The sequence below is a fragment of the Meyerozyma guilliermondii genome, genomic scaffold (genome assembly GCF_000149425.1).
Source record: "Meyerozyma guilliermondii ATCC 6260 scaffold_5 genomic scaffold, whole genome shotgun sequence".
Lineage (NCBI taxonomy): Eukaryota > Fungi > Ascomycota > Pichiomycetes > Serinales > Debaryomycetaceae > Meyerozyma > Meyerozyma guilliermondii.
In genome coordinates, this window is record NW_001809796.1 from 937,063 (window position 1) to 956,616 (window position 19,554).

The 19,554-nt window shown below is 45.9% G+C and overlaps 8 protein-coding genes across 8 annotated transcripts; 3 read left to right on the top strand and 5 right to left on the bottom strand. All coding sequences in view use genetic code 12, as the record gives it.

The window, feature by feature from the left end:
• Positions 1-264: 264 nt before the first annotated feature.
• GLT1 (glutamate synthase (NADH)) lies at positions 265-8,304 on the top strand (the record flags this gene model as incomplete). Its single annotated transcript, XM_001483679.1, has 1 exon — positions 265-8,304. The coding sequence occupies one exon, from the start codon at positions 265-267 to the stop codon at positions 8,302-8,304; it is 8,040 nt and encodes a 2,679-aa protein (XP_001483729.2).
• Positions 8,305-10,342: 2,038 nt separating this feature from the next.
• PGUG_04459 (uncharacterized protein) lies at positions 10,343-10,801 on the bottom strand (the record flags this gene model as incomplete). Its single annotated transcript, XM_001483680.1, has 1 exon — positions 10,343-10,801. The coding sequence occupies one exon, from the start codon at positions 10,799-10,801 to the stop codon at positions 10,343-10,345; it is 459 nt and encodes a 152-aa protein (XP_001483730.2).
• A 501-nt stretch (positions 10,802-11,302) lies between these two features.
• PGUG_04460 (uncharacterized protein) lies at positions 11,303-12,340 on the top strand (the record flags this gene model as incomplete). Its single annotated transcript, XM_001483681.1, has 1 exon — positions 11,303-12,340. The coding sequence occupies one exon, from the start codon at positions 11,303-11,305 to the stop codon at positions 12,338-12,340; it is 1,038 nt and encodes a 345-aa protein (XP_001483731.2).
• Positions 12,341-12,527: 187 nt separating this feature from the next.
• On the bottom strand, positions 12,528-14,342 carry GGA2 (phosphatidylinositol 4-phosphate-binding protein; the record flags this gene model as incomplete). Its single annotated transcript, XM_001483682.1, has 1 exon — positions 12,528-14,342. The coding sequence occupies one exon, from the start codon at positions 14,340-14,342 to the stop codon at positions 12,528-12,530; it is 1,815 nt and encodes a 604-aa protein (XP_001483732.2).
• A 729-nt stretch (positions 14,343-15,071) lies between these two features.
• PGUG_04462 (uncharacterized protein) lies at positions 15,072-15,656 on the bottom strand (the record flags this gene model as incomplete). The annotated part of the gene is made up of 1 exon (XM_001483683.1): positions 15,072-15,656. One exon carries the CDS (start codon positions 15,654-15,656, stop codon positions 15,072-15,074), a length of 585 nt encoding a protein of 194 aa, XP_001483733.1.
• An 865-nt stretch (positions 15,657-16,521) lies between these two features.
• On the bottom strand, positions 16,522-17,463 carry COQ4 (ubiquinone biosynthesis protein; the record flags this gene model as incomplete). The annotated part of the gene is made up of 1 exon (XM_001483684.1): positions 16,522-17,463. The coding sequence occupies one exon, from the start codon at positions 17,461-17,463 to the stop codon at positions 16,522-16,524; it is 942 nt and encodes a 313-aa protein (XP_001483734.2).
• Positions 17,464-17,539: 76 nt separating this feature from the next.
• Positions 17,540-18,808, bottom strand: PGUG_04464 (uncharacterized protein; the record flags this gene model as incomplete). Its single annotated transcript, XM_001483685.1, has 1 exon — positions 17,540-18,808. The coding sequence occupies one exon, from the start codon at positions 18,806-18,808 to the stop codon at positions 17,540-17,542; it is 1,269 nt and encodes a 422-aa protein (XP_001483735.2).
• A 129-nt stretch (positions 18,809-18,937) lies between these two features.
• On the top strand, positions 18,938-19,417 carry SPC19 (Spc19p; the record flags this gene model as incomplete). The annotated part of the gene is made up of 1 exon (XM_001483686.1): positions 18,938-19,417. One exon carries the CDS (start codon positions 18,938-18,940, stop codon positions 19,415-19,417), a length of 480 nt encoding a protein of 159 aa, XP_001483736.2.
• Positions 19,418-19,554: the final 137 nt, after the last annotated feature.

Consider the following 19,554-nt stretch of genomic DNA (forward strand, 5'->3'; position numbering starts at 1 on the left):
TCCTATTCATCTGGCCCCTATACCTAGTCGCCGGTACCGGTGGTCGAGGCGCATTCGCCTGCAGCACTACCGAGGGCCGGTGCGCGCACGCCGGCTTCCCCACCCTGATAACGAATGCGGCGCGATTTTATTGGCTGGCTGCGGCTAAACTAGTTCGAGTCTTACCCTGTCTAAGTGTGGGGCGTGGGATCGATACGAAAAGTTTTTTTTTTCTCTTTATAAACTTGGTTCTGGATTTGTTTTCTCGTAGAAGGCACCTCTATCATGTCCTACTTGCCTCACGACGAGTTCGAAACAAATGTGTATTCTTACGATGAAGTTCCTGAAAATAAATCATGGGCATCGACACTTCCAACTGCCAAAGGTTTGTACAATCCTGAATACGAAAAGGATGCTTGTGGAGTAGGGTTTACTTGTCATATTAAAGGACAGGCGTCACACAAAATCGTGTCGGATTGCCGGAATTTGTTGTGTAACATGACCCACCGAGGCGGTGAATTGAACCCAAAAGACGGCGATGGTGCTGGATTATTATCGTCTTTGCCTCATAAATTTCTCGTGAGAGAGTTCCAATACCACTGCAACGTGACGTTGCCGCCTTTGGGACAATATGGTACCGGTAACGTGTTCTTCAAAAAGGACGACGTTGTGTTTGAAAAATCGAAAAAAACATTTGAAAATATCGCCGCTTCGTTGGGTTTAAGGGTTTTGGGATGGCGTGCCGTTCCTCACGACTCGTCCATTTTGGGCCCTGCGTCGCTTTCGAGAGAACCTCTCATATTACAGCCATTGATTGTGTTGGCCGAAGCTTTTGGTCCCGGTTCAGCACCCCAAGAGGACATTTCCACCGACGATTTCGAGAAAAAATACCAAAGATCGTTTGAAAAAAACTTGTTCATCTTGAGAAAACAGTCGTCCCACACCATTGGGTTGCACAACTGGTTCTACATCTGCTCGTTGTCCAACCGCACCATCGTTTACAAGGGTCAATTGGCCCCAAATCAAGTCTATGCCTACTACCATGACTTGGTGAACGCCGATTTCGAGGCTCATTTTGCGTTGGTCCACTCTCGTTTTTCCACCAACACTTTTCCATCTTGGGACAGAGCCCAGCCTTTGCGATGGGCTGCTCACAATGGTGAAATCAACACTTTGCGTGGTAACAAAAACTGGATGCGGGCCAAGGAGGGTGTCATGGCTTCAGAATTGTTCGGGGACGAGTTGGACAAATTATACCCCATTATTGAAGAGGGTGGTTCCGACTCGGCTGCCTTTGATAATGTTTTAGAATTGTTGGTGATCAATGGGGTTTTGTCTCTTCCAGAAGCTGTCATGGTAATGATTCCTGAAGCCTGGCAAAACGACACCCATATTGACCCCAAAAAGAAGGCTTTCTACGAGTGGGCTGCTTGTCTTATGGAACCTTGGGATGGTCCTGCCTTGTTCACTTTTGCAGACGGTCGTTACTGTGGTGCCAATCTTGACCGTAACGGTTTGAGACCTTGTAGATACTATGTCACCGATGACGACAGAATGATCTGTGCTTCTGAGGTTGGTGTTATCGAAATCGAGCCAGAAAAAATTCTTCAAAAGGGCAGATTGCAACCAGGAAGAATGTTGTTGGTCGACACCAAAGAGGGTAGAATTGTGGATGATCGCGAGCTTAAAAAGAGCGTGGCTTCTCGTTTCGACTTCAAGTCATGGGTGCTCGCCAATATGATCACCATGAACGATTTGACTGAAAAGCTTGTTTCTCGTGAAATCGAGGTGTCAAAGGAAGTCGAATTGTCTACCGATATTACTGTTCAATCGGACCCCAGATTGGTGGCTTTCGGCTACTCGCACGAACAAATCACGTTTGTTTTGGCACCTATGGCTGAGGGAAACGAAGCATTGGGCTCTATGGGTAACGACAATGCATTGGCATGTATTTCTGAACAACCAAAATTGTTGTTTGACTACTTCCGTCAATTGTTCGCCCAAGTGACAAACCCTCCAATTGACCCCATTCGTGAGAAAATTGTCATGTCGTTGGACTGTTACGTTGGACCTCAAGGTAACTTGTTGGAAATGAAGCCCGACCAATGTAACCGTTTGTTACTCAAATCTCCAATCTTATCCACTGCTGAACTCATCAACATCAAACATATCGAAAAGATCTACCCCAAATGGTCTGTGGCCATCATTGACACTACTTTCGAAAAGGCCGATGGTATCCAGGGATACCTCAACACCATTGATCTCGTGTGTCAAGCGGCATCCAAGGCTATTGCTGACAACAATCAAATCATCATTTTGAGCGACCGTAGCACAAGTGCTACCAGAGTTCCAATCTCGTCGTTAATTGCTACTGGTGCTGTGCACCACCATTTGGTCAGACAAAAACAGCGTTCTAAGGTAGCATTGATCATCGAGACCGCTGAAGCCAGAGAAGTTCATCACGCTTGTTGTTTGGTTGGTTACGGTGCCGATGCCATCAACCCTTACTTGGCTATTGAAACCTTGATCAGAATGAACAAGGAGGGATTGCTTAAGAAGGAGATGAGTGATGAGGAAATCATCAAAAACTACAAGAACTCGGTTGACGCTGGTATCTTGAAAGTCATGTCCAAGATGGGTATCTCCACCTTGGCTTCTTATAAGGGTGCCCAAATTTTCGAGGCTTTGGGTGTTGATAACTCTGTCATTGACAGATGTTTTGCCGGAACCGCTTCGAGAATTAAAGGTGTAACTTTCGAGTATATTGCTCAGGATGCTTTCTCGATGCACGAGAGAGGTTACCCCAACAGAGACACTGTCAAGCCAAAGGGTTTGCCAGAAACTGGTGAGTACCACTGGAGAGACGGTGGAGATGCACACATCAATGAGCCTGTCGCTATTGCGTCCATGCAAGATGCTGTCAGAAACAAGAATGAAAAAGCATACGAAACCTACTCCAAGAAGGAGTATGAGGCCATCAAGAACTGTACATTGAGAGGTTTATTGGACTTTGACTTTGAGAATTCCAAGGCAGTTCCTATCGACCAAGTCGAACCCTGGACCGAGATTGTGCGTAGATTTTTCACCGGTGCAATGTCCTATGGTTCTATTTCCATGGAAGCCCATTCTACCATTGCCGTTGCCATGAACAGATTGGGAGGTAAGTCCAATACTGGTGAGGGTGGTGAAGACGCTGCCAGATCGCAAATCAATGCCAATGGAGACACCATGAGATCCGCCATCAAGCAAATTGCTTCTGGTCGTTTCGGTGTTACTTCTTACTATTTGGCTGATGCCGACGAGCTTCAAATTAAGATGGCTCAAGGTGCTAAACCTGGTGAGGGTGGTGAATTGCCTGGTCACAAAGTGTCTGCTGAGATTGGTAAAACTAGACATTCGACTCCTGGTGTTGGTTTGATCTCTCCTCCTCCACATCACGATATTTACTCGATTGAGGACTTAAAACAGTTGTTATACGACTTGAAGTGTTCCAACCCAAGAGCCAGAACTTCCGTGAAGTTGGTTTCTGAGGTCGGTGTTGGTATCGTTGCTGCTGGTGTAGCCAAGGCTGGTTCTGAAAACATCTTGGTTTCTGGAGGTGATGGAGGTACTGGTGCCGCCAAATTGACATCCATCAAGTACGCTGGATTGCCATGGGAATTGGGATTGGCTGAATCTCACCAAACTTTGGTGTTGAACGATTTGAGAGGAAGAGTTGTGTTGCAAACCGATGGTCAAATCCGTACTGGAAGAGACATTGCCGTGGCTGCTTTGTTGGGTGCTGAAGAATGGGGTTTCGCTACCACTCCTTTGATCGCTATGGGATGTATCATGATGAGAAAATGTCTTGCTTCAGATACTTTGGTGAGAACCACCCAAGGCTTGAAGAAAGTCAAGGACGTTTCTGTTGGCGAATACCTTTACGGTGCCGACAATACTCCAGTTCTTTGTATCGGCGCTAACGCACCTGAAACTGGATCGTTGAAGGAGATCGTTTACGAGGACTTTGACTCGAAGAAACTCGTCTCGTTCAAGTGTACCCCAGATCACCACCTCGAACTTGTTTTGGCTAATGCTGCTCCTGAGTTGTCTGGTTCAACTGTTACTTGGTTCTCTAGCTGCACTGGTGAACACAAAAAGCAAGATTCAACCTTTGACTTGGAAAGCATTGTCAGCTCCTTTTACAACGACCTTGTGGACTCTGACGACATTATCACTTTTGACAATGTATGTGAAGCCATTGACGTTGCTTTGGACGAGCACTACCACCGTGGTGGAAGCGATCGTTACTCTGAAAAGTTCAATGGATTCATCACTCAAATTGCCAACGAAGAACTCAAAAGCAATCCTGAGTTTGTCAGAAACGCTCTCCATGAAGCTGCCGAGAAGTTCATGGTTGAAGATGCACCTAAGAACTTTGCCGTGACCAGTGTTTCTGTGGAAACCACCTCTGTTGAGTCTCAGTCAGTCTGCAAATCCTCTTGTGCTTGTGGTGGAGTTCGTAAGATTGTTCACCAATTCGAGACCATTGAGGAAGCCGAAATGGCCTACTCTCTTCTCCTCAGCGATGTCTATGACAGAGTGGACCCATCGTTTGTTTCGAACGGTTACAAGTTCCAAGCTAGCGTTGAGGCTCTTGAGCAAATGTGCTCCAAGGACATTTTGCACAACCACTTGCACATGTACCGTGCTCCTGCTGAACAAGTTGAGCCATTGACTCACTCTTCTTCGCTTCCTGTTGATCCATACTTCTTGGGATTATGGCTCGGTGAGGGCAGCTCTGATTCTGCCACCATCCTGACCACTGACCGTGAAGTTGTTGTTTGGTTGCAACAGTACGTTGAAAGACTCAACAAAGATAAGCCTGCTGAAGCGTCTCCTTTGAGATTGACCAAGATCAACGGCTTCAAGCCAGGTCAACAGATGGCCAACGGTTTCGTCCAAAAGGTTACTGTGCCCACTTATACCATCACCTCTGGCGAATCCTTTACAGGTGGAAACTGGAACCCAGTCTACAACAGCCTCAAGCTGATGGGATTGCTCAGTAACAAGAGCAACGGAATTCCAGAAGCATACAAAGCTGCTGATTTGCAATCTCGTTTGGCCCTTCTCGCTGGTTTAGTTGACAGTGATGGATGCTACGTTGAGTCCTACAACTCTTACAGATTCATGCAAAAGTCTGAATTGCACAAGAAGATTGTATACGACTTGAAGGAGATGGCCACTTCTTGTGGAATTGAGACCACTGACATTGACGTTTCTGAGAGCAGATTGTACTTGGGTAGCTCTGAAACCACCTCAGCTTATGTTGTCTACTTGGGAAGCGGATCGGAGAAGTTGCAACAACTGCTTTTGCTCCCCCGCAAAAAAATGGTTCGCATCGAATCCTGCATACAAGAATCAACTCCATTCAAAGTTCAAGATGTTGCAAATGGTGAATTTAGAGCAATTGAGGTCAGTGGAGGCAAGTTCCAGCTTGATAACGGCTTACAAATCGCCAATTGTCACCTAAACACTTGCCCTGTGGGCATTGCTACTCAGGATCCTGACCTTAGAAAGAAGTTTGAAGGTACTCCAGAACATGTTATCAACTTTTTCTACTATCTCGCAAACGAATTGCGGAATATTATGGCGCAACTTGGTTTCCGCACTATCAACGAGATGGTTGGGCGTGCAGAGAAGTTGAAGGTCAGAGAAGACTTGCGTAACACCAAGAATGCCAACATTGACTTGTCTCCTATTTTGACCCCAGCTCACACCATTAGACCTGGAGTTGCTACTCACTGTGTTAGAAAGCAAGACCACAAGCTTCATGTCAGAATTGATAACAAGTTGATTGACGAGTCTGAAATGACTTTGGCAAAGGGACTTCCTGTCACTATTGACTGTGACGTTGTCAATACCGATAGAACTTTGGGAACGACTTTGTCTTACAGAGTATCAAAGACATTTGGTGAGCAAGGTTTGCCTCACGACACCATTCATGTCAACGCCAAGGGTTCTGCTGGTCAATCTTTCGGCGCCTTTTTGGCCTCTGGTATCACTTTGGAATTAGAAGGTGATGCCAACGATTACATTGGAAAGGGATTAAGTGGAGGTCGTATCATTGTGTACCCTCCAAGAGAGTCCAAGTTTAATGCTGAAGACCAAATTATTGCAGGTAACACTGCTTTCTTTGGTGCTACTTCTGGTACTGCTTTTATTAGAGGTATTGCTGCTGAGCGTTTTGCGGTCAGAAACTCTGGTGCTAATATTGTTACTGAAGGTACCGGTGACCATGGATGTGAGTACATGTCTGGAGGTCGTGTGGTTGTTTTGGGAAGTACTGGTCGTAACTTTGCTGCTGGTATGTGTGGTGGTATTGCTTATGTTTTGGACATGGCTCAGGACTTTGGTGACAAGGTCAACACCCAAACTGTGGAATTGTCGCTGGTTACTGATCCTGCTGAAATTGCCTTCTTGAGAGGCTTGATTGAAGACCACAGACACTACACTGAATCTGAGGTGGCCGACCGCATTTTGAACGACTTTAACAGAATCCTTCCTCGTTTCGTCAAGGTCTTGCCTTTCGACTACAAGAAGGTTTTGGAGAAGGAAAAGCAAAAGGCCGAAGAAGCCAAGAAGAACGAGTTGAGTACATTCTTGAAGTCCATCAAGGAGGACCCAGAAGCAGATGTCACCAATGGTGAAGCTGCCAAGATCAAGAAGGGACATGTTCACAGACCAAGCAAGGCTTCTGAACCTCCAGTTTTGGATGTTGAAGACACTGTGACCGACTCTGCTGCTGCCAAGAAACCAGTCGTCAAGTTGGACAAGGTTCGTGGATTCATGAAGTACAAGCGTCGTAACGAAAAGTACAGACCAGCCACCGAGCGTAGCAAGGACTGGAAGGAGATGTCGTCAAGACTCACCAAGGACGAATTGAAGCATGAAACCGCCAGATGTATGGACTGTGGTGTGCCCTTCTGTACTTCCGATACCGGATGTCCTATTTCCAACGTTATTCCAAAGTGGAACGAGTTGGTTTTCCAGGACAGATGGTATGATGCTTGGCAACGGTTAATGATGACCAACAACTTCCCTGAGTTTACTGGTAGAATCTGTCCAGCTCCATGTAACGGAGCGTGTGTTTTGGGAATTAATGAGGTCCCTGTCAACATCAAGTCGATTGAGTGTGCTATTATTGACCATGCTTTCGAACAAGGATGGGTCAAGCCCGAGCCACCAGCTCAGAGAACTGGTAAGACGGTTGCCGTGATTGGTTCTGGACCTGCTGGTTTGGCTGCTGCTGATCAATTGAACAAGGCCGGACACTTGGTGACAGTTTTCGAAAGAAGCGACAGAGCCGGTGGTTTGATGATGTACGGTATTCCAAACATGAAGTTGGACAAGAGACTCGTCAAGCGTAGAACCGACTTGATGGCTGCTGAGGGTGTTGAGTACAGATGCAACACTACTGTTGGAGAAGACATTTCCATGGAAGAGTTGAAGTCCACTTACGATGCGGTTGTGTTTGCTGTGGGATCCACCATTCCAAGAGACTTGAAAATTCCTGGCCGTGAACTCACCAACATTAAGTTTGCCATGGAATTGCTTCACTCCAACACCAAGGCATTGTTGGACGACAACTTGGAGGAGATTAGAAAGACCCTTGCTGGTAAGCATGTGGTTGTGATTGGAGGTGGAGACACAGGTAACGATTGTTTGGGAACATCCACCAGACACGGAGCCAAGTCGGTTACCAACTTTGAGTTGTTACCAACTCCTCCAGCCACAAGACCCAAGGACAACCCATGGCCACAATGGCCCAGAATTTTCCGTGTGGACTATGGACACACCGAGGTGGCTACCCATTACGGAAAGGACCCCAGAGAGTACTCGATTTTGTCGAAGGAATTTGTTGATGACGGCGAAGGTAATGTCAAGGGTATCAAGACTGTTAGAGTTGAATGGAAACGTTCAGACAGCGGAGCTTGGCAAATGGCCGAGGTTCCTGGTTCGGAGGAGTTTTTCCCAGCCGATGTGGTTTTGTTGTCGATGGGTTTCGTGGGCCCAGATGCCGACAAGTTGGAGGTGAACAAGACCAAGAGAGGAACCATTGGAACGTTGGACCCTAACGGCTACAAAGTTGGTGCCAACGACAATGTGTTTGCAGCTGGAGATTGTAGAAGAGGACAATCGTTGGTGGTGTGGGGTATCCAAGAAGGTAGACAATGTGCCCGTGAGGTGGATAACTACTTGATGGGATCGACCAGATTGCCAGGAAATGGATCGATCGAGCAGAGAAACTACAAGTTATTGGAGGAGTATGCCGAGAAGGTCTAGTATATGTTAAATTGTATTATGATGAAGACTAATTGTAAGCGAAGAAATCTAACAGTTCTACACTTTTAAAGTGTCTACTTCAAATTTGTGAGAATTGTCAATTGGATTTTTCAGCTTAAATTCTTATTGAAATTTACAAAAGTATAATTTGGGACAAAATTATTCACATAGACTTAAATAGCGATCTGTGCTTAAGGTCGCTTAATTATCTTGTTCACTTTTGAAATGCTAGTTTTGGTGGATTTCAAATTAGGCTTAATGGTATTTTCTGTGAAAGTGGCGCTCAAAATAATACTAATTCTTATTTTTAATGCTAATTTACGGTCATTTCCAAAGTTTGTTCAATAAAAATTTACAAGTTTTGAAAATGTCAAATCTACGCTTGTCTATAATTAGCCCAAGCAGGACCGCTTATTGCCTGCAGACGCTGGGCTACTGTCCGCAATACGAGGAAATGTGCGTCTCGAGACCCTGAAAAAAAAAAGTTCGAGGCGGTTCGAGCACACCAGCTAAAAGAATTGTGGTAATTTTAGGCAGCAATATGTGAAACACACATGGTCGGTTACCCGCACCTGTCACCTAGAGCACGATCGTAAAAATGGCTTACATTGCCAGATCGGGAAGGGGCAACAGTGGCTATGGCGTTGTGTGCCGGAGCACAGCTGAGACCCGCATATGGAGTGGAAGAATAAGGCGATGAAAAATAGTTAAAAGTAGCCAAAATTCACTCGGTTTCACTTGTTTCCAGCCCAATTCCACCCCACAACTCGGTTTGAACATCCATTGGCTCACCCCCATTGTCTTGTCCACACTTGCCATTTATAGAAAGTCAACAGTGGGCTGGCGAAAGTCGTGCATGGCAGTTGCTCGTGACGTGGGGCGGGCGCAAAATTTGATCCGATATAAAAAGGGAGGCTCGGCACTAAAGGAAACTCTTGTGATTTCTCGTTGGTTTCCGTCGTTTTCCCTCGCTAACTTTTTTTACGAAAACCAAACATGTACATGAAGTGGGCCATTGGCGCTGCTGCCATTGCGGGTGTAGCTTTGGCTGATTCATCCAATAGTAAGTATTTTTCACTGATGATTCCGAATAATTCCGGGGATTCTGCTTGACCAATACGCTTTGAGCAATACGAATTGACGGCATTCCCGAAGCCTGACGACGTTTTGAGTTGGAATCCCGAGGGACCCTTGCGTTCCTCGAGAAACTATGTCGTTTTGCAAGATTTTGCAAAATTACACTTCTCGTCTAATTGGCTTTGGCTTTGGCTTTTGAATTCTTCTTTTGCCTTTTTTTCTTCTTGACTTCTACTAACCCAGATTCAACCTTGACCACTGCCACTCCATCCGTTGGCAAGTCTTGTTCCTTCAAGGACTTTACTGCTACCAAGTCTGCCGACGTGCAGTCTGTCGCTGCATGTGCCACTGCCGTTGGTGACATCACCATCGAAGGTGACTCTTTCGGCACCATCGAATTGACCGGTCTCGAACAACTTTACGGTTCTCTTCAGGTGAACAATGCTACTCAAGCCACCAGCTTGAACGCTCCTACCTTGCAATTGGTTTCTGGTCAATTGGCGTTGTCCGGTAACACCATCTTGTCTACCTTGAACTTGGCTCAATTGACCACTGTGGGAACCTTGCACTTCAACGCTTTGCCAGCTTTGGAAAAAACCGGTTTGTCTGCTGGTATCACTTCTGCTGACGAGGTGATTATTTCCGACACTGGTTTGACTTCATTGGACGGAATCAATGTGTTCAAGTTGCAAACTTTCGACGTTAACAACAACAAGGATATCGAGACCATTGACTCTGGTTTGCAATCTGTCACTGAACTCTTGTCCATTGCTTACAACTCTGAAAAGGTGGACGTTGCTTTGGACGAATTGACTTCTGCCAACACCGTTTCGTTCCAGTCCATCAACTCTTTGTCTGTTGCCAACTTGACCAAGATCGGCGACTCTTTGTCGTTCGACTCCAACTCGTTGGACAAGATCGAGTTCAAGCAATTGAGCTCGATCGGCAAGTCTTTGACCATTCAAAAGAACGACAACTTGGAGGAAATTGACTTCCCCAAGTTGAAGTCGATTGGTGGTGCTTTGGTGATCCAACTGAACGACGAATTGAAATCTTTTGATGGCTTGCCAAAGTTGGAAACCATCGGCGGTTCCGTCAACCTCAAGGGTAAGTTTGACAATGGTACTTTCGAGTCTTTGCAAAGAGTTGCTGGTGGTTTCAACTTGGACTCCACTGGAGACTTGACTTGTCTGGAATTCAACAAGTTGAACAAGGACGGAGACATCAAGGGTGACAAGTTTGTGTGTAAGGCTGCTGACGAGTCGTCATCTTCTTCGTCTTCAAAGAAGGGCAACTCCAACGGTACTGCCACCAGCGATGACTCTTCTTCTGAGACCAGCAGCTCCGGTGGTTCTGGTTCTTCTTCTTCGAGCTCCAAGAAGAGTGATGCCAACTCTGCTGGTCTTAACTTGGCTTCCATTCTTGCCGGCTTCGTTGCCCTTGGTGCCACCTTATTTTAAAATGCCTAGTTGGTGAACTAATAATCTGTGTGGTAGACACTGTCATCTAATACGGACCATCGGGCCTTATTACTTCTTATTCGTGTTTTTCTTCGGTAAATATACTGCGTTAACAAAGCTTGTAGAGCTTAATTACAGTAGTTACAGCTTTAATATGGAATTGAAAATGGGTGCAAATTGGTCTTGTTAAATGCATTTTTCGTTGCGCGAAATTTCAATTTCATTTGCAACATCAATTGTAACTTCGTTAGCTTTTAGTTCACAATTCGTCTTCGTGTTCATTATTTTTTACTCATCTTGGCACGAACCTAAAATTAACGTTTTCTGAAACTAGCTGGTTTCCTCCATGCACCTCGACGCCAAAACGGCCAACTCTGGGCGATATCACGTGATCTAATTCCACCTGTTTTTCGTGATGCGGAATTTACTTATAATCATCATCCCACATCAACCTAACTAAAATGAAAATTAGTTTGGCCCTTTTGAGTGTGTTGCTTGTACCCAGCATACACGCAAAGTACGTTGTTGATATAGAGGCTTTAGCTGCTGCTGTCAAGGCTGAGGAACATAAACGAGACGAAGCGAGGGAAGCCGGATTCGTTGCTAAAAGGGAAGAAGCACCCACCACCACCGAAACAGCCATCCTTTACAAGAAAGAAGAATCTCACCCTACCACCACCGAAACAGCTATTCTTTACAAGAAAGAAGAATCTTACCCTACCACCTTGTTGATCCAGAAGAGAGAACCAAAGAATGTTTTCTCTTTCAAAGACATGGAAATGCTTGGCGATTTTCCCGATACGCTCAAGAATGCCAAGTCCAAACGTGAACCCAAGAATGTTGTGTCTTTGCAAGAACTCAGTGAAGACATTCACGACGAAATGATCTCCAAACGTGAAGCTAAGAATGTTGTTTCTTTGCAAGAGCTCAGTGAAGATATTCATGCCGAAGTGATCTCTAAGCGTGAGCAGCAAGTTCTCGCTGATGAGAACTCCAGTCTTTTGCAATCTGTGCTTCCACAAATGTCTGAAATCTCGATTTTTGCTGGCTATATTCGTGACGACCCAAAAATTGAGAGCAAGACGTCATCTTCTGACGAATCCATGGTGATCATTGCTCCAAGCGACAATGCCATCATGACCAAGTTGGACGGAAAAAAGCCATGGGAGTTCCCCACCGCATTGACGGGAGATGAGAGAAAGGACGATGGTATAATACAAGGCAACTTGCAACACTTTTTGAAGAGTCACATTGTTTCCAACTTTGAGAAGCAGCTTTCTTCTGAGGAGAGTGACGAGGTTGTGATTGTCACCAAGCTCCTTAGTGGGGACAAAATCAAGATCAAGCAATCGTCTTTGGGTAACTTCTTTGTGGCCGAGATGGACGGCGAGTGGATACTGGTTGATTCCGTGAAGCACGTAGATAACGGATTTGTATTCGTTATTGATGAGATCTTGTTTGCGCCCCAGTCAATCTTTTATCGAGTTCGTTTGACATGATTCACGTTAACCTAGTTTATTTCTACACGAGTCGAGACACTCGGTTTAATTCTTCTCGGGTTGTTTGCTATATCGATACACAACTTATGCAATTGATACTAAATGAAATTTTTACTCAATATCTCAAGGCAATTAATCAATTACATCTTTTTCTCACTACTCTTCCATTCTCAACTTTTATTCAATCCTAGTCTAGTATCGTCACTCCGGTTTCCTCCTTGTGCTCATTGTTCACTCTGTATTCCACTTTCCACTTCACCCTTAACTGCTTACTCATGGGATTCTCGATGGAGAATTCTTGCAGAACACTGTGGGTTGTAAATGGATAGATAACGTCACCGGTTTGAGGTTGCAACGTCAACTTGCAAGATTTTGGAACCGCAACGAGAAACTTGAAATTGGTGATTGCAGCCGCTTGGGGATTGCTGAAGAGAAATTTTCCCGAGTGAGTGGTACCATTTACGGCCATCTGGACCTCACTTTTGAGAGTAGGAGAGACATGCAACTGCTTCAATTGAGACGACTGCGAATTGGCAAACGACAATGAAGAAGTGTCAAAATTGAAAGGATCCAATTTTGCGCTGGTATTGGATTGGAGCTGGGGAGAAGGCGAGTTCAAATCCGAAAGCAAATCGAAGTTTGAAACAGGGGTGGGGTGCTGGATAGAGTTCAGTTGCAGTGGTGGAGTTGGCTGCGAATTCATGCCCAAAGTGATGGAGCCCCCGGTACCAAAAATATTTTGAGAGTTGCCAGTATCGGTGAATGCCAAGTTGGATAAGTCGCTGAGGAGGTCCTGGTACCCCTGGTTATCTTTTCCAGTCTGGTCGTTGCTGATAGGAGCATCGTCGTCAAAATCAATCAAATTGAGGTCGTTGGACCCGGTGCTCACTCCAGAGACCTTGATCTTGGATGCCTCGTCGGTTTTCCCGCCTTTCAAAAGCTGGAATTTGTTCACCAAAGAATTGATAACGTCGTTTAATTGAAGAAGTTCTTGGACATATTCTTCGTCACCATTACCCTCTTCAATAATCTTGGTGACAATTGGCTGCGAACTTTTCACCGACCCATACAAATCCGAAAGAGTTTCGTCAGAACTGTCGATGTTTCCTCCATTGACCTCCATAGTATTCATCATTTCTGCCAAAATTTCCGTCTTGCGCTTCAAGCGGGCAACATCATTCGTCACTTGTTTCTTGTTGGCTTCGACATTGTCTTCCTTGAACCCAGCCATAATTTTCATAAGTTTATTTGCTTCCTGCAAATCCTGGGGTCTTCCCCGACGAATGAACTCCTGGAGTTTGGCGCTATTGACAACCGACTCCTCATTTTGAAGCTCTTCCAACGACTTGAGATTGTCGGATGGATTCAAGACTGCAGCATCGTCAAGGTTCAATTCTGGAAACACATACCCTTTGTTGGCGAGCAATCGGTGCATGTCTCGGATGTAGCCAAAGTCACTTCTATATTTCGAGGTGCAGCAAATTGTCTGGTACCATTCTTCAATTTGTGCCAAGATCATTCGTTGCACTCGAGTATACCGAAGCGGAGGACGCTCTGGAAACCGACGTACCAATTCGTTCAAAAATTCCTTGCGAGAGATCTGAAGCTGGAACGGATAACCGCAATTTTTCACCAAGTTATCAAGCAAAGCAAGTGCCAACTCGGACGTTTGTGGATCCTTTTGACTGATGAGCTTCACAACAGCAATTGCCGCTTCTCGTGGAGTAGAGCCTTGCTTGGCATTGACATAGTCACAAATCTCGAGGTTAAGAGCAAGATTGGGTTCGTTAAGAGTGGGTCTGCAAGCCCGGTCTGAGTTAGTAGGGAGCAAGAAGTCATTGGAGGGCGACCGAAAGCGATTGGGCATGATTCGTAAATCCACGTCAAGTATGCATGTATCTATCAAGACGCATCCGATGCATGCGTCTTCCCATGGGATTTGTTCTGCTGGCAACTTGGAAATCCGAGGGGTGACGGTGATGCATGGAGCATTGCATGGCATTACCCTAAAGTCTATTGGTCGATTTCCTTCCTTAATACTTACAGATCCGCCGCAACAACTTGGGATTGATCTTTGAAAGCGATAACGACCCGCTGGACGACATATTTATTTTTCTCCGTAAACGATACCTGCTTCTCCAGGTCGAACCGGGGGTTTGGCGGAATCCGCTCGTATGCACATCCAGTACACCGCGCCGGTATCTCGGACGCTAGTTTCGGGGTCAACTAGCTGCTGCTTCAAATCTTGCAGCCGTGCCAATATGGAAGGAGATGATCCGCTCGAGATCAAGAAGCTTGCGGTTTCCTTTGATTACTTGATGTTCAAGATTAAGGATCGCGTGAGCACGCTTTGCGAAACTACCTATGAAGCTGTGAGTGCTAAAAATAAATGGATCAATGCCGATTACCTCGACAAGCAATTGAACATTTCCGGTCAAATGGAGGAGATAGACGGCATCTTGCGTGCATGCGATGCAGTAGAGAACCAATTCATGCGTTTGGAACAGTTGGAAATGTTTGTAGAAGACTTTAATCGGCGGCTTGCCAATATTGAGGCGATGGTAAAAAGTGAAGGGAGGTAGGAACAGAATGAGATGAAATAGGACAGATGAATTACCGGAAGTGAGTTACCGAAATGAAGTCAGTGAAAATGAAGAAAGTGAAAATGAAGAAAGTAACATAAAAGAGATGATGAAGAAGAGGATGAAGCTGAAGAATGACCTTTTATCTCCTATACAGTAACATGCGCCGGCGAAGGTTTATTCTTGTCCATGCGTGCTTGAGCCTGCGCTTGAGCATTAGCTTTTATTGTCTCTTCGGCTTGCGTTCGAGGGTCTGTTGGTCCCGTCTTTCCCATGGCTTCTTTTCCGTATTTTTCCACCAAATACTTTTCCAACAAAATGAAATTGCGTGAGTTACACTTGTACAAGATATTGACGAAATCTCCGACCAAAGGAATCAATCCAATTCCAAAGTCAAACGCAACGTTCATCATCATTCGACTATGAAGATCAGCCGGAAGTCCGCCGTCGATACTATTCGCTTTTTTCACCAACATTACCGCAAAGCAGCAAGCAATGATGTCGCCTACCCAAGGAAGAAGGCCAATTACTCCAGCCCAGCCGAGTCGAAGTCCGCAAAGACTCAACTGAAGATCCAAACGGTAAGCTTTACGTTTGACGGAATTCAAGATTTTGAGATCTTTCTTGGGGATAAAGTCGGGCATGCGTTTCTTTCTACGTGCTCCTTTTCTCTGGTAAAAATGCAATTCATCGGGTGGAACTTCTTCAAAATAAGGGTCCTCAGTAGGACCCATACTTGCAAGATGGTCTAGAGCTGTCTAAAGTTAGTTGTGGTTTTATATGTTGCCGAGAAAGCGACAGAGCACTTGTCTGTACTTACCTTTTTGAGAAAGTACTTGTAGAGGATGTTGGACATGGTAGCAAAAGAAGACGAAAGGCTGAGCAACTGTCTGAGGCTGCAAGTGACGAATGTGTATGCAGTACTCGGTTCGGTGCATGAATCTGCAGCGATGGAGGTGGTACGTAGATTAGCTGAAAGTACTTGGATTAGTTAGAAGTTTGTTGTTCAATCCCAGCTTTTTGATAGTAGATATTTTTTGTATTCGTCGCTAATTCGAGTTTTGGAGACTTTGAGTGAGATTTTTGGGAAATTAAATCTGTTTTAGTTCAGTTGCAGCCGTTGAGATTTTCGGTGAGATGATGGAGTAAAGCGACGAAAGTTTACAAAGATAAGCGAGGCTCTATATATAGTAATTGAGGTCACTGAAGCTTTATGAATGTTTCTCGATTGGTAATTTCTAATAGAATAATGGTTTGAATGCAATCGAAAAGTTACACTGCAGTGGTCTCTCACTTAATGACATAAACCACATCTACAACATTACTCTCTTCTAACATACATGTATAGGTCAGTCACTAATGGTTGAAGACTTGACTTGAAAAGACTGTGAGAAGAATCTAGTGATCACAAGTCTTTAATTCACAGCGATCGTGATTTCAGTCCGAACCATGTTCCATCAGATTCAGCATTGCTCACTATGGAAATATGAATACCTATTATTGGCGTAGACGGTATGCTCGTTCAGCACCAAGCTGCCAAAGTAATTCCTTGTGCATTTGGGATTCTTGGTCTGCTTATTCTGCTTATTCTGCTTGTTCTCAATTCGCATTTTCACGTTCCGGCTCAGGCAACTTCTTTTGTTTGCGTCTCAATTCCCGCAAATCAGGAGGTTGTTCTATGCCCATATCGCGGCGAAACTCGTTGATGTCTTGCTCCAAGATTTTTTCCCAGTACACATTGATCAATGGCTTAGAATTGAGTCCTGATTTGAATGCCCATGGATAGTAAATTCCATAGAGTCTCTCGCGCTGTTTGGGACGAAGACGAAGAGGCGCAAAGAGACCTCCGAGACCCAGCATGGGGATACCGATGTTAGTGAATTCAAGGACTTTTACGGCGATTTCGCCTTCTATTATAATAGGAAGCCCAGTTATAGCATGGTAGAAATCATGGCACTCTCTGTACCGTTGGTAAATGTAAGCAAGCTCTTCATCGTCAATGTAACGAACGGGGACTCTGGTGTCGGGACTCACTCCCTCGCGATCGAGCCACTGGATATAAGCACTTCCAATTGTGTTTTTTGGAAGCAGACGAAGGTAGTCCAAATCAAGAGATTCGGAAGTGATTCTTGGTCTTTCTCTCAAAATTTGTCGACCAACGGGGTCCGACAACATCTGGCGCTGGAGACGTCGCAAGACGGGTGTAAAAGCCGTGGACTCTCCGAGGCCAACAATAAATTCGTTTCGTTCCGGGTGCAAATATGACCCTATAGATGAGCCAGCCATCATTAGAAGCTTTTCGAATGCATTCAACGGCACGTGGCCAGGGTAGTTGGGCTTGGACCGAGACTTGTAGGGCTTGTCGACGTTGAACGTTGAATTGACATCTTTGTAGTGAAGTTTTCCACTTTCCATTTTATCTGCCAAGCGGTTATCCTTGGAAAAAATTATCGAGGTCAACGCTACAAGTGCAGGTAGCACTATAGACCTCGAATTGGGCCGTACTAACGATTTTGGACGGCTCGAAACGATGGAGAACATGGAATCGTACCATGAATTTGGCCAAAATTGCGATGGACAGACGGCCTGGTGTCTGGGTGGGCAGATATGGAGGCTACTAGTGGATGGCACGTTGGAGGGCCATGCCCAAGAGCAAAGCGACTATGGCGAACGTGACGTTCACAGAAGCTTGCAGTTTGCGGTGGGTTTCCACTAGAGTTTTTTCTTCGAGAGAAGAGTTATTTTCGTGGGTCTGCGATGCTAGGATGCTCTGGATGTTGACGTCGTTCAAGTTTTCAGCGTCTGGATCGGGGTCTGATTCCGGGGTTAGCTCTCGAACCAAGTCCAGCTTGTCGGCGGAAGCGGGGGTTGATTTTAGATCGACTATATCGTGTTCCAACTGGCGGATTTTGGCTTCTTTTTCATCGCGGTAAAGCTCGAATTCACCAATCAAGTTTTCGTACAATTGCTGTTCCCGGACCCGTTCTTTCTGGGCTTTTTGTTCCGCGCGCTTGAGCTTGTCGGACACAACCAGTGCTACCTCCTTGGCCACCTTGTACTCAACCTGCTTGGCCGTAATGATATCGACGTTTTCCTTGTACTTGGTGAGAAACTGCTCCACAGAAAGGAGTGTGTTGTTGTGCTGTTTGAGTGTAGCCACCGCGACAGCAAGCGTCCTCGCGGCTGCCAGCACCGCCGGAGCCGTCACTAGGTTGGAATTCTTGTACATGCCGACATTTTCAGTGCCAATTTTGGCGGCTCCTTCCACCATTCCCATGTCTGCGAAGAGCGGCAGATCCACAGAAACCGCCTCCAGCGGCTCCTTTCCACGAAGTTTATCGAGCACATTCTGCACGTAGTTATACTGACCCACTTCCGGAACACTGGAGCTCAAAAAGTTGGACATCACAGAAATGTTGTCCACACGAGCACTAATTTGTTTGTGATTTGTGTCCGCTTGGATGTTAAAACCAAGGTAGATGCTGTCCCCGATATGAATCTCCACGGGCTCGCTTCCTATCCGCTCATCATTAACATAAGTGCCGTTGGACAGCCCCAAATCCTTGAGCATCAACTTGCCGGTAGCATCCATGTACATAGCCGCATGGCTTCGACTCAAAACCCGCAGATCAAAGTACCCGTTGGTGGAGTCCGGCTTTATCTTCGCACCAGCGGGCCGGCCGAGCTTGCGCGTCTCGGGATAATACGGAACCAGAAGATGTTTCTTGACGAAGGTGTCATTCAACGAGGACAAAGTGACAAAATATACAGCCGGATTTCGTTTTGGCGCCTCTACAACGACCAGGTGGTGCGACTGTGAGTCGGAGCGCGGTCTCAGCCGCTTGCGGGGCTCCAGAACGTCAAGCTGAAGCGCTATATCAGACATGTAGATGGTACAGCTTCAAACACCATGCAGGCCAGATCAACACCCTGGTGCACGGGTGCGCGCAGCCCCAGATTGTTTTCGATTTTGATTTCGATTTCGAAATAAACTTTGATTTGATTTCGATTTCGTATGCCCCATTACAACAGCCTTGAAAGCTGTGTGAACTCGCTCAGCGCATCGGTAGAGCTTCTAGAAGACGCGCTCCTGGCGCTAGACGAAGCCACGCATGATGTTCCCAGAATAAAAACGGTAATGACAACAAACAAGGTGTTTGGTTTGGTTCCCAGTATTGATTTGGAGAACGCCAAGCGCGATATCCACACCGAGATCAAGCCGCGGGTGCAGGCGATGGTGGAATTGGCTGGTAAAAGATTGGAGGAGGCGCGGCGAGAGCATCTGAATTTGGCTAAAAAGGCTGCATTGCAGCAAATGCGGTTGCGTGACGTTGATGGCGTAGCTGCACGAGATCGAGAACCCATGCGGGTGTTGCATCAGGATGCAGAGAAGCTTGCGCGGTTGCGGCTCTTGCAGGATAAAAAGGACCGGTTGCGCCAAAGCTTGTCGCGGCTCCAATTGCAGGAGCGGCGGAACAGAATCGGCAGTCGGTGAGAGAACGAAAGGGTTGATCTACATTTTCGCATTTACAAAGATTTTCGTGTTGTCAATTATGCTGCTCCATGCGGTTGAGCTCAATCCTTTAAGGTATAAACCTCTCCTCCAAGATGTTTCCAAACAGGTAGCTCGTG